At 49.7% G+C, this 14,190-nt stretch overlaps 2 protein-coding genes across 2 annotated transcripts; both read right to left on the minus strand.

Moving 5' to 3' along the window:
* Window positions 1-1,139: 1,139 nt before the first annotated feature.
* LOC138017652 (uncharacterized) lies at window positions 1,140-1,772 on the minus strand. The gene has a single exon (XM_068864678.1). The coding sequence runs from the start codon at window positions 1,770-1,772 to the stop codon at window positions 1,140-1,142; it is 633 nt and encodes a 210-aa protein (XP_068720779.1).
* Window positions 1,773-2,404: 632 nt separating this feature from the next.
* Window positions 2,405-3,760, minus strand: LOC138017654 (uncharacterized protein F54H12.2-like). The gene has a single exon (XM_068864680.1). It carries the CDS (start codon window positions 3,758-3,760, stop codon window positions 2,405-2,407), a length of 1,356 nt encoding a protein of 451 aa, XP_068720781.1.
* Between the last annotated feature and the right edge of the window lie 10,430 nt (window positions 3,761-14,190).

Here is a 14,190-nt window from a genome sequence, read left to right on the forward strand (position 1 = left end):
ATCGTATACGTTGCGCATGTCCTTTTATGGGTTACTGAGTCGGGAAGAGGTGCGTCGGACGGTGGGTGTACCGCCGTCTTCGTAGACCGTGGTCACGGTGTTGGTATGGGTAATGTTCCGGATACGACGTCCATCCGTTCGTTGACGGGCGTCTTGAGATAACAAATCCATTTGACGACGAAGTCCATCCTGGTTCAAACGTCGTCGACCTCCACGACCACTCCCTCCAGGAGAACCTCCTCCGCCAGGAGAACCACCACCGCCTCCGCCGCCACCGCCACCGCCACCACCACCACCGCCTCCAGGAGGACCTCCACCACCACCACCGCCGCCGCCACCGCTACCTCGACGACGGGAACCTGCAGGAGAACCTGCTGGAAGAGGACGTTGACGCGGGCGTTTCCCACCAGTGGTAGGGCGCGGGCGTTTCCCTCCAGTGGTAGGACGATTGGAAGGACCACTGGCGGCAAAATCTTGTAAATCTTGGTCGGAGATCAGGTAATCTCTTTGGATCTGGGTTCTCTGAGCGACGGGGATACTCCCGTCCAAAAGAGAACGCATCATGAGTTGTCGTTGGGCTAACAATCCATCGGACTCTAATCCCCCGGTACCAAGACCCAGTTCTTCCAACAAGACATTGGGTTCGGGTGTCGGCACACGACCTTGATCCAACGTTTCCAAAAACTCTTGAATCGTACTATGGGGAGTTCGTGTTCCGACGCCGGCCGGACTGTTTCTGGGAGTCATGTTGGGAATGGTGTTCCCCACACCAGCCGGGGACGTCCGCGGTGTCCTGCTCCCTACACCGGCTGGGGCAGACGTCATCCTGGGTTCAGAAAACGATCGGGTTCCTAGAGGAATGTGTCGAGCAGTCTCGAGTCGTTCACTCAAAGCCAAAGCCCGTCCTCCTTGTCTTCGACGTCGACGAGCCGCGCGTTCTTTAGCTCTCCGTCGTTGTTGCTGTTGACGGTACGTTTGCAATTCCCTTTGATACTCGGAGGGATTGCGTTCAAATTGAAACTGGTCAAACGGCGATCCGGGACTGGAAGGTGTGGAAGGAGCTTGTCGTCGTCGGTATTCTGCCAAGACACGTTGATAGTCCGAGGGATCCCAATGGGCAAACGGGGATCCTGGGCTACTCATTCACGTTTCCACACTTGGGTCGGACCATCCGAGGGTGTCACACAACTGAACAGTCGGTACCGATCGTCTGAAGCGGGATGAAGGTCCATCATTATATACCCGTACGGGCGTTGCGTGCACCTCTCGAAGAGACGAAGCACGTCACGCCATCGATCGGGAAAGGCTTGTAACGTCAAGGCTCGAAATCCCGATTGATCTCTAGGATTCTTGAACACGAAGAGATAATGGGCATTCCTGGAGATGGTCTTGGCATACTTGCCGGGTGGAAATAAATCTTGACACAAATACAACACCGTAATGTTCCGATGATGCGATTCTCGGGTGAATAGGTCCAACACGCGTTTGTCGTTCCCACCTTCGTCCATGAGATCGTCCAAGACCAGGATCCCGCCACCACTTTTTCCAAACCATTGTCGAAGATCCGAAATGTCAGGGATTCCTTCGTGAAATCGGATCCCACGACCTTTCATCCGTTCGAAACGCGGTTGCCATACGGCATAACAGTAATGACACGGTTTGGTCCGACCTCCTTCAAAGACATCACCTTCCGTCAAGAGGGCTTCGGTCAATTGCGTCTTACCGCTCCCCGAGGGACCGACGATCATCGTACTACTGGGTTGTCGTATCATCCTTCATCGACGTTAGCGCTGCACATTTCTTTTATACCCTTATATACCAAGACAAAACAAGACAAGACATGAAAAAATCGTTTATGTAAAAGGATCGGTTCATGCGGTGTACAACTTTGAAGGCAGGGTAAGGTATTGATCTCTTGGACGATTTGACGACGTACTTGTCGACCCACCCTTCGATCGTTGGCTACAAAATCATGGGGAGAAAAGGTTTGCACAAACTCGGGCATGGTACGTCCCCGAACCCTCTCTTTCAAAAACATCAAAGCATAATGACCGCAAGCGGTACTGTTCAAAGCTTGAAGGGTCCGATCGTTCCATTGCACTGCATCCCATTCGTCTTCGAGCCATCGTTCCAAGTCAGGTGCACTGTAAGTCGTCATCGGGAGCCCGTAACTGTCCATGACTTCGCACCGATTCTGTTCCGTCCAAAGTCCCAACCAATGTTGACCCGGTTCCCCTCGTGGATCCGTATTGACAATGTAAGCGGCCCGTGTCGTACGGGGTGGACGCGACGGAAGCCCATCAGAGGGGTGGACGCCGTGAAAGATGCGTTTCAGGATCGGATCGTCCAAGGCCAAGGCGCGTAAGGTCACGTCACTCAAGGGCACAAATTCCATTTTTTCTGTTCACTCGTACTTTTGATACAGGACGGCTCCGTTGGCACCGGCTTGGAAGTTGTCTTCGAATTCGCCAAACACCAGAATGGTGATGTTCTTGTCGGGAGCAGCATTAAATCGGATTTCCAGACGCAGCTTGCCTTTTTGTTTGGGATTTCGATGATACGGTGAATCGGCATTCCCGCTGGGTACATTGTTAAACATGAACAAGGTACAATTCTTGCCGAATCCCCAATCTCCTGGCTGAATCAGGTGAGGGCGGTGATTCGTCAGGGAACCGCTGACTTCCAAGACACGGTGATAGCCCAACCAGTCTTTCAGGGTACTGGTGCCATCCAATTCCAACGTTGGATAGGGATATTCTTCCCCACCTACCAGTTGACGAATACTCTTCACCCCAAAATCTTGGAAGGCATACGGGTAATACTCCAAATCCCCATTAAACGCTTTGCTATCCAGCAGTCCGACGACCAAACGGTCGGGAAGACGGCCTGTGAACAATTGGTCTTCGGTCCACAAGGTGGTCTTGCCATCGAACGAGAAGGTTCGGATTTGACTTTTGACCATAGGATAATTCGCCATTTGACCTTTCACATCGATCTTGGCCATCAGTTCGTTACCCACACTGACATTCAGGTTGACGCGACACAAATGAAAAGTGACTTTGATATCCCCTGCACCCAACGTGACGTATCTTTTGACCCCGGTGCCACTGGTCTTGGTCCCAAACAGGAAAAAGTCCGGCGTGTTGCAAAACAGTTCCATCACCATTTCTACGCGAGGGACCAACAAACGTCCCGTTCGCATGGCAGCCAAATGAGGATACATGATCATGGTGGCTTTGTTGTTGCTGTAAAAGAGTTTGGTAGCCGTCTTCAAGGCATTCGTACTGTTGTGTGCCCATCCGGCGGTGGTGGAAATGTCGTCGTCGCCTCCCGCGGCTGCCAGCTGTTCTTCCACGTTCAGGTAATTCACCCAACCTTGAGGGGCCAACAACGTATCGCCTTCGTCTCGACTGTAATTCAAGAGGGTTTCGATGAAAGCCTTGTACATGTACGTGTCGGTCTGTTCGCTCATCAAGACGCCACCCAACCGTAGATTGATCTGCTTGAAGAGACCGTGGGCCAGATTGTTGGTGACGTACACAAACTTGGTATTGTTGGCATCCGAGGCACTGTTGGCATCGGCCACGATACCGTTGGTGGACGCCGAATTCAATTTCAGTTCGATTTCGAAAAAACTACGTCCCAAATCGATAAATTCGTCCAAACCGGGAACGGTAAAGGTGACGGGTACGATACCCGTCATGGCCGCACTGTACGGGATCATCCGGTACGAATCGACCGTGATGTCCGTCGACGGCATGGTAAACAGTTCCAGACTCATCGTCTTCTTCTTCTTCTACGTCGTCGTCGTCGTGGTGCTCTCGGTAGGTGCGGGATCAACCAACCACCGTACTGAACGGGTGTCCTGCCTTTTATAGTAGGGGCAGACTGACGTCGACGGTAGGCGCGTTGTCGACGCAACCGTGAATGCACGACCATCGGTCGGTGAATCATTATCGTCTAAAGATGGATGCCACACTTCGTTTGGCTTTTTTATAGGCATGTCGTCCACCGGCCTTGAGACCGGCTTTCACCAAAGCGCCCGCTTTTCGTTTCAAACCACGTTTCAATGAGTTTCCCACCACACCTCCGACATCGTTGAACGAACGACCACTCGCCGCGGCTTGAAGTCCCGTTTGCATGGCATTCATCAAAACGGGCGAGGCAATCTTGATCAACTCTTCGGTAGCACCCGATCCACGAAGGTACGGAGGATAATACCGTGTCAAACTACCCCCACGCATGATGAGAAAAATGATAACCCACGACGTGTCTTCATTTTATACGTTTTTTTCATTTCCGTTTCCGGAACTGAAAGGTGACGATGGTTCTATGACCTCTTCCCAGGTCAGCCAGACGTCCATCACTCTCGGCCACACTGACTTCGATGACATCCAAGTAACGACGACGCATGGGCATCCATTGAATATGCGTCGGTTCGAAATAGACGTCCCCTCCGCCACGTCGTTGATAATGGACTTCTCGTATCAAAGGATGTTCGGCATCTCCCATGACGTTACTGCTCACCACGTCTGAGTACACCAATAAGCTTCGGGAGGTATGACTTAGAGCCTGCTGGAAGGCCGTGTTCAAATTGACAAAGTGCCACTCTACGGTGAAACTCAGAACAAGCCAGGTCGTATCGGCCATCCATAACGCTTCCAAGACCAATTCCGTATTGGACACCCGCGTTGCTTTCTTAGTTTCTTTGTCATAGAGGCTGTATCGAAGATTGGGACCCAGACTGTGTTTGCCCTTGTTGTCGACTTTCAACCATCCCATGCGAAAGGCCAAATCCTTGACGATTCTCAGTTCCACGTTATTACCGGTAAGAGGACGACTTCCCAGGACTCCAATATCCTTTTTTTCCAAGATGGCCATCTCTCCTTCCCAGCGAAAGGTCGGTCGATGTGCGTCCTCGACCACACCATTCGCCATGCCTTGCAGAGTCCCGGTGATCTCCCAGTCGATCTCTTTGATCAAAGCGTTCATGAGTCCGACCCCATCCACGATGAACGGAGAATTCTCGATGACATTATTGCGCCACACATCTTCCGAACGGGTCGTGAGAGTTTTTGTCGATGTGTTGTAGATTTGATACCTCAGTTGTATCACGCTAGCACCCTCGGAGAGAAAACTACTGAGATCCAAACCACTATCGGGTATGGAAATGGATGTCAATCCGACCTCCCAGTCCCCTTCAAACTGGACCACCTGAGGGAGTCGCGACTTGAACGTATTGGTCCGATTATCCGGAAACTCTCTCGAAGGATCGCTGAGCACGACGATGCGATTCATGACGACGACGAAAATGAAGACAGAGCGTACTTGTTTTGTCTTTAGGAAAGGCCACGGACCGCCCGTCGACTTCCTTGACACGTACGTGGATCGTCTCGATCTGAGATCCGCGTAGGCGATGGTAGTGTATCTGTCGTGGTTCCCACCAGACACCTCCACTTTTATAGGGGACGGTACGTAGCAGTTCGTCGTACGACTCTTCCAACCATTGACTTTCCGTCAGGTTGACGTAGACGAAAAGGGGACGTTCGACCGGTTGCTTCGCCAAGGGAGCCAAGGGAGTGTTCTTCAACTTGGCAAAGGCTTCGTTCAGACGGACAAAACGCCAATTGAAGGTTTTGGCCATCACCATGAAGTGGGCATTGTTATACAGGCCACCGATTTGACCTGACCCGACCTGACTCTCTAAGACCACAGCCGTCGGACCGGTTTCGGAGGTGAATTTGTTAGGGAAGGACGGAAAGACGGAGCCGTCACGAAAACGTTCCAAGGTGTAATCCGGTGTCGGGGCGTGTTTATCGATCGCTTCCATGAGAAGATTGGGTCCTTTCTTGTAGTACTGTGCTGTGTTTACATATTCAGCGTCGGTGGTGATCCATCCCATATGTAAAGCCAGTTCAAGGACCCATCCAAAATACTTCCACATGATGCCACTTATGAACACACTCGTATTGTCCAGAAGCAAATCGTCTCCCTTCCATACCAAGGTGGCCATGGTATAGTATCTCTTCGTCTTTGGGGGGGACTGACTCGTGTCCGTGAACTCAAAGTGAAGGTGCTCCCCTTTTTGTAGACTGGTCGTGATCTTCTGTTGCATTCGATGAACGACCTTCTTGATAAATTCCACACCCGTCTCGGACGGGGTGATCTCCGATAAGAGGACCACCCCTCGTGCATTCCGCGCGATCACGAGCTCTCCACTAGAATTCCTTGTCGTGGTGGAATAGTAAAAAGTACACAAGTATCCTTCCTCATGCCATGTCTCCGGATGACCCCCGCCATGGTACGCTTCGTGAACCAGGATCTTTTCGGGTGTACAGGGGGTGGCGGTGGTGGCGGTGGAATGTCAGGCAGAAACATACCACTCAATCCCACTTCCCAACGGTCCGTGTCCTGCTGCCAAGCATGATCACTAGGCATCCTGATTTTGAACTCGGAAGGACCATTGTCGGGGAATTCGGATTTTTGAACATGACTCGACAACGTCACATAACGAGACATCACGTATGGTATCTTTATTACATCTTTTGTATCTTTTTATACATGTCGTAACGCAGAACGAGGCACCCAACTATCGTATTTCTCAGGCCAACCTAACCAACGCACTTTCACGAGGCGTTGACGTCGTTGCAAGATCTTTTCCACGCGGAACAAAGCTTCGTCGGGCACGGTCACTTTCTGAACGTCTTCTTCGTAGAAACTACCTTCGAGAGGCGTGCCATCCCATTCTTTCAGTTTATACGTGACCACGGGTCCGGGTACCACGCGTTGTACGACAAACACTTCTTCGGTCCAGCCCGGTAGATACCCTTTCTTGAACGGACGATGTTTCTTGCTGAGTCGCACACGATCGCCCACTTTGAGTTTGGGACGAGGACGCCGTTTCAGGCGTTTGCCGTACAAGGTGGACCACACCGCACCTTCGTTCTTCTCCGTCACGTCGCGCGGTGCCATCCCGATACTCCGATGCCGACTTCCATTGTACCCGTCGAGGAGTTGGGGCAACACCTTGACATACACTCGCGTATTACGCGCCGTGAAATAACGATACATGCGTTGTTTTAACGTACGATTAAAACGTTCGACGATGGAAGCTTTGGCATCCCCATGCGTCGAAAAATGGTGAATGCCTTCTTGTTCCAACATGGTTCTGAACGGGGCATTGTAAAATTCTTTCCCGGCATCCGTCTGTAAACGCAACGGTTTCCGTCCACTCTGTCGCAGAATCTTCTCAAACGCTTCTGTCACGGCCACCCCGGTCTTGTTCTTGACGGGAACGGTCCAGGCGTACTTGGACAGCACGTCGATGACCGTTAAGAGGTATCGATTTCCTCCATTCCATTTCTTGAGAGGTTGCATCTCCACCAGATCGGCTTGCCATTGATCGTCTTTGTGGAACACCAACACGGGGGACGTCTGAAAACGTCGACGGACCGGACGATGTAACGTATAAGCCAATTCCCCTTGCAATTCGTCTCGGGCTTCTTTCAAGGACAACCCTTGGGCCTTGGCATAGCGGGCCACGCCGCCTAAAGCGCCGGGCGTGCCGGGGTCCGTGTAGGCGGTGACGCCGGAAGCACGGCGGCGGTTCTTCCGCTTCGGCATGTCTTGGTGAGAAGGAGTCGGACGGTCAACTCCAACAGACTAGGTAGATCTTTCAAGTACCGTTGTTCCAACGTCTGCCACGTAGCGTACGCTCTCTCGGGTCCCAGAGTTCGCGTCAACCAGGTCAGATACACGACAAAATGAGGCCATTTATAGTCGGCCTTGCGTTTCAGAGCGGCGAACGTGGCTATGGCATCCACGGGTTCTTGGGTGGGCAATCCGTCCCATTGATCGTCTCCTTCGAGACAGGTCATCAGTTCTCGACATATCCAGGTCAAGATCGACCAACGGAGACGTCGTCCGTACTCGCGATAAGGCAGACGTACGATTTGTTCGAGACCCACCCTCACCACCCGACGCCCCAATTGAGCACACGACATCATCATCATCACATGTACTTTTATTCAAACATTTTCACATTTGCTGACTTTTATACACTCCGGAATCGATACGAATCTGATCAAAATTCAAATCAAAAAAACAAGATTTCAGCAATCCTGGTGTGATGGGACGGATCCGTTCCAATCGTCGGCACCATTCTTCCTCCCGTTTCTCCAGTCTCTTCTTGAGGTACGCATGATCATCCATCGGCAACGGTCCGAACATCTTCTTCCTCTCTAGGTCCAACTGATACTTCTGCCACTTCTCCTGTTCTTCTGCAGAGATGCGCTTGACGGTGTCGTGATCGTAACCCTCGGCACGTCTCTTGAGAATCGTCTTGCCCCAGGCCAGATCTACCCACTGGAAAAACTTACACGATTCCTCTTGCCGACAAGCCAAAAAGAAACGATCCTTGTTGGGCGAGTCTGGTTTCACCGTCCGCGACAAACGCGCCTTCTCTTGATGGTAGCAATGCCAGGGTCCTCGTCGGACATCCTCATGCAGCTGCGCCTCGATGGCATCGATCCAAGTCTGGATTCGATCGGCACCCATCACAAACAAAGGACACACTCCATCATAATCTCGGCAGTACAGGTACGGAGCCCCATTCTTGGTCAAGCCGCCTGTTAATGGGGTAGCATGAAACGGGCACAGCACGTCCTTCGGACCGGTCAATGGAGGCGGCGGCGAGGATCGGGACGACGAGGGCGACACCACGGGTGGTGGTGGTGGTTCAGGAGTCGTACAGGTTGGTTCAGGACCGTGTAGGACCGGATCAAAAGGCACGTCATGGTGCACCCTGCCTTCAGCCAAGGACACCACGAACGGTGGATCTTTCTGTTCGAGGGGCATCGTGGCCATCACCTGTTCGTACGAAGGCAACTCGGGTGGCACGGAGGCTAACAGAGCATCCAACTCACGAGCCGCTTGGTTCAATTCCTCATCCTTCTTCTTGATCTCCTCTTTTCGTTTGGTGGCCGCTTTCTCACGCGCTTCCTTGTAAATTTTGGCAGGCGGTTGAGCTGCTTCACGAACGACATCGTCTTTCTTCTTACCTCGTTTGGACGGTTTTTTACCCAGGTTAGGATACCTAGCGGGAGACACACCTCCGTATTGCCACGACGTACTCATGGTGATCAATGAGAATCTAGCTTGCACGACACCGTCCTTTATAACCCGTCGCACGTGTTCCTCTCGTGCTTGATCTTCACGTGTCTCCCACGTGGACACTCTCATAAAACATCGAAGCTCCTTTCCGCTCTCTCCATTTGTCACAGTATGTCTCAGGTAGCCGCCACGCAAACAGAAGACGACGATCCCATCACCTTACGACTTCTCAAACGTATAGACGCTCTCCTGGATCGTTACTTGTGCAAGTGTTGTCAGTACGAAAAGAACCGACTCCCCTTGTCAGCCTTGAAGACTTGGAAACCGGATGCTAATGTGTGCTCAGAGTGCAAATACATCTTCGACGATGCTGACGACCCCGACCCAGACGTGCGTAACCATTGGTGGTCCAAACGAGGGTGGCGCACCAAATCCTACTGGTCCTCCGCCGAATCCTCCTCCTCCTCCTCCGAAGACGACGAAGACGACACACCCCTTTGATGAGGTGTGCTTCGTCCTGGATTTGGAATATTTCTGTAGTGGGCGACAAATCTTACCTAGAGAACTGGGATACTGCGACCATACTGGAACCCATTATGGATCCATCCACTACAAACCTTGTGTGGAATGGCCCCATCTCTCTGCCAAAGATCAACGTACCGCTCATTACGTTTCCAAGTACGTCCATGGTCTTCCCTACTATCCCAGACAAAGCTATCAACTCTGTCTCTGTCTCTACCAACAATTCAAGACCCCACAACGGACCCTCGTGGCTCACAAAGGAGGTATGGAAGGTCAATGGCTCGATACCTGGCAGATTCCTCATCTAGACTTGGAACGATGGGGATGTCCCAAATTCGACGATCTACCCCGTCTCTCCGTCGGGTCGTGCGGACAACATCAGCATCCCTTACAATTGCATTGCCCTCAAGTCGAATGCTACCATTTCGTCCAATGGATGCGGTCTCAGCGACTCTTGTCTTACGACACGCGTTACATCAATCACGAACGCACGCAAAGAATGCTAGCCAGTCAGACACCCAGGACCCCGTTACGCCCTGCCCATTGGAAGACGTTCCCTCCACCCAAGTTGAACTATTTTCTTAAAGAACACAAATGTAACCGCCAATGAAAAATAAAACATGTTTTTTTAATTCACATTGAGTGTCCTCTTAACTTAACTTAACTTACACGAGTAAACGAACGATCACCAAGGTACTTTCGATAATAATACAATTGAGTCTCTTTTCTGGCACGCAACCATTCCGTGACTGGACGGTGTGGAAAACGAGACTCCCACCAACGAAGAAAACGTTCACTCTGATGAGCGATCTCCCTCTCCATCAAATGTTCCACCTCACTAAAAAATAAACAAATGTCAACGTCCCAACAGTCCCTCCAGGGTGGTCAAATCGTCATCCGACAGACTCGACAACTCAAACCTGTCGTCGTCGTCCTCAAACTCGTCGTCCGAAGGATCTGTGTTCAGATTCCAGATAGTCCGGGTCACGGCATCATACACTTGTTGGACAATGATGTCCTGACGCTCGTCGTACCGCGGGTAGTTCTCCTTCTCGTTTCCATTCAGGTAGACCTCCCGACAATGAGGGCAGGTCCAATGGCTTCGGGTCAGCCACCACGTGAACAAGCAACCCACGTGCAAGGTTTGGTGGCAGCATCCCATCTCCACCAAAAGATCTGGTTTGATCTTGGCGCCTTCGATGCCTCCAGGTACTTGTTTATTGACCTTCTCCACAAACGCCTTCACATTGTTATCATCATCTTTGAGTCCAAAGTCCTCCTCGCCACAGATGACACAGGGGAACTCAGAGGTATCATCGGCGTCGAGGAATTGTCCTGCAGGTTTGGCCTTCCCACCCCAACGGATCGCTGCTTTCATTTCCACATCGTCCACCTCCTTGTCTTTATCTTTCTGCCGAGTCGAGATGTTGAATATAGGACCCGTAAAACCCATTGTCGGAACAACGTTGTTGTTGTTGTCGTTGCTTCCGTGACCCCGACCGATGACCACATTCATCACACTGACCATCAATCGACCATTTCTTTCTTGCCTCTGTGCTCGTCGCATATCTCTCGTTACTTCTGCGATGGATAAACAACCTCCCATAGACTTTTCAAAGAACAAGAATGATGATCCTTCCAACGCCTCGGTTCTTATAGACCTCTCTGGACCTCGTTTTCAAGAAGAGACCTTTTCTGGAGGGGTACCCCCCCATCCCCCCTCTCTAAGTCACCTGACCTATCACATGACCTATGAGGGTCTCTTATAAGAGCGTGCGATCCGAAACACCTTCATTCTGTTTGTGATGCTTCAACAATATGCCACCCGTCACGCGCTCGCAAGCCAGAAGGGCCAGAGAACGACTCGCTCGACTCCATGCGTTCTATCTAGAACACCGCGAGGAACTGCTGAGGAAGAAGATCCAGCTCGAGCGGAAGAAAGCCGAGCAACGCGAACGAGAAGCAGCAGCCAACCAGAAACAGTTCGAAGAGGACAACAAGTGCGTCATCTGCTTCGAATACCATCTGACCGAACCCCACAAGCTGGAGCATCTGACGTTCACCACCATTTGTCGACACCTGGGTGCCCTGCGCAAACTGAGACACCGGTCCACACCCATGCGCATGTTCTGCTGCAAACAACGAATGCACGACCGGTGCCTCTATGCGTTCCTGGCGAGCCAATACGGCTACATGAACCAACAGCAAAGAAAGGATTGGAAATGTCCTCACTGCCGGACCAGTCTGATCGTGGTGGGGAACAGATACTTTCCCCAGCCCCCCCAGAACCCAGACAGAGACAGCGTCAGAAGAAACTTGTTCGCAAGTTAACAACAGCATCTGACATATTTGCAAAACATGGTGACCGCATTTGTCAAATAGACACAACACCCGTTCCTTTTCGTCGTCCTTCCTATTGGGACCGTTGTTATGTTTTTATGTTTCGACTCCTTTATCTCCATCCGTTAGCTCGGAGTCACGCTATGGACGAGCCATCCATTATGATTCTATGTTGTGTAGCTTTTTTAAACTTTTTAGTAGGGTAGTAGGTTCTGGATTCCTACACCATTTAGCTTCTTAGGGACGAGTAGACACCAGGTCTCCTCACACGTTCCCGCTTGTAAAAATAAGTTTGTTATCATTAAACCGTTTTGATTCGAGAAAAAAAAAAATCACCTCTGGTCTCCTTCATGTTCCCCCGGATCTCGGTCCACATTCCAAACATACTTTCTATTTCACTCCCCCGGTTATGACGTCACATGGACTTTGACCCCACCGTCTTAACCAATCCTGTTCACGTGTGCACGTGATAATGGCGGACCTAAAAATTTCCACCAATCAGAAGCCGATGCATCTCATTAAAATTTCGTCTCGACCAATCAGAACGCTCCATTCAAAAGTGGCTCGTATTCCCCTATAATACTACTAAGCAGGATATTAACGAAAATTATAACTTAAGAGCAACTAACAAAAACTATGCAGTCGAGCAACGTGGTCGGGTCGCACCCAAAAACCAAATTAAATTTACCTCAGGGTTTTGAGGAGCTTCGACAGGATTATCAGGTGGAGGAACTTGTCCAGCCCGCTCGTTTTCCAAATTTCCAACGAGAGCAGCAACAACCGCCGGTTCCGGATTAATTGGGTCTTGTTCAGCCATAGCTAATACAGTGCGATGAAGACGGCGAAGAAATTAACAGCGAAACGTTTCTGACCAGGATTCGATCGGAGTGTTAAGCACTATGAATAATATCCTTTTATATACATCCACTAATTAATCCCCAGGGAGCCAATCATAACATTTAAATGACTTCAAATAGTGTTGCCTTTGTGATCTCATCTGCAAATGGTTTGACTTTCAAGTGTTTTTGGATAAAAACTGATATAAACTGCATAACCTGTGACTGAGTGTCCCACAGCACTTGTGTGAAATATTACGAACCCCACATACTTTTTGAAAAGAGTAGGACAAACTTGTTTGGTAACATTACAAAGGTCTGGCAAGTTCTCAATATATTAAGAGTTAATATTTCTTTTTTTTTCGGGATACTCTTTTCAGATATTACTTTTTCTGAGCAGCAGTGAACCACTTGATTAGTCTAATTTGGAACTCTCCTAGGCAGGGACACCTGAATTAGCTACTAGGCTGATTTAGCAACAGAACGGGAACGTCAGTGGCGACATCGCGCGCAGCAAAACTACCAATGAGAATTTAGAATAGAGAAGAAAAGAGTAGAGTCTACTCTATTCTGAATTCTCATTGGTGTTTTTTTCTGCGCGCGCCGTCGCCACTGATGTTCCCGTTCTGTTGCTAAATCAGCCTATTGTTTGCTTTTGCACAATATATACAACAACAAAAAAAAAAAGCATGCAATTGTCTCTGGCTCTTTCCTTAGTGGGGCACCTGTGAATCCTACTAGTATTTTGGGGAACATTGCCCACAAACTCTGCACTTAAACATGCTTTGATAGATAAATTGAACTCTGTATTGATTATTAATGCACAGTGTGAAGTTGATGACCAAGATGAAACCTTTCAAATAAAACAAAAACAAGTAATGTTAGAAAATCAGGAAATATTGTCTATATAGTATGGGGAATGATTTGTGAAAGTGTCAGTTTTTACATCATTGGAAGATTTGGTGATGTCAAAGATGGCTGACCTTTGAAACCAAAGCACAAGAAGCAATGTTAAATAGCATAGAACAAACGTTATTGGTATGAATTCTAGAAATATTACACTTTTGCAAAAGGCCATAACAGCCATGCACAGACTTGTCAAAAGGTCACCTTGAATTATTCTTGATTCTTTAATCTTTTTCCTGCTCGTCTGTACAGCTCACCAGGTATCGTCTTGAGGCATCTACAGGTATCTGTTCACTTGACAAACTGTCTTCTTCAACCCAGTCCTCAATCAACTGCTTCATTCAAGTGATTACAACACAGTGTTTGTAACCAGATGACTGTTGGTCATTGACTTTTGAAGCATGTTTGTTTTTTTTTGTTTTTGTTTTTGTTGTTGTACAAGTGTTTTTTCTGTTTTCAAATACAGAACTTTTTT

This window comes from Montipora capricornis, chromosome 9, assembly GCF_036669925.1.
Source record: "Montipora capricornis isolate CH-2021 chromosome 9, ASM3666992v2, whole genome shotgun sequence".
Lineage (NCBI taxonomy): Eukaryota > Metazoa > Cnidaria > Anthozoa > Scleractinia > Acroporidae > Montipora > Montipora capricornis.

Coding starts and splice junctions, on each gene's coding strand:
- LOC138017652 (XM_068864678.1), bottom strand. CDS start 1,772: ATGATACGACAACCCAGTAGTACGATGATCGTCGGTCCCTCGGGGAGC.
- LOC138017654 (XM_068864680.1), bottom strand. CDS start 3,760: ATGCCGTCGACGGACATCACGGTCGATTCGTACCGGATGATCCCGTAC.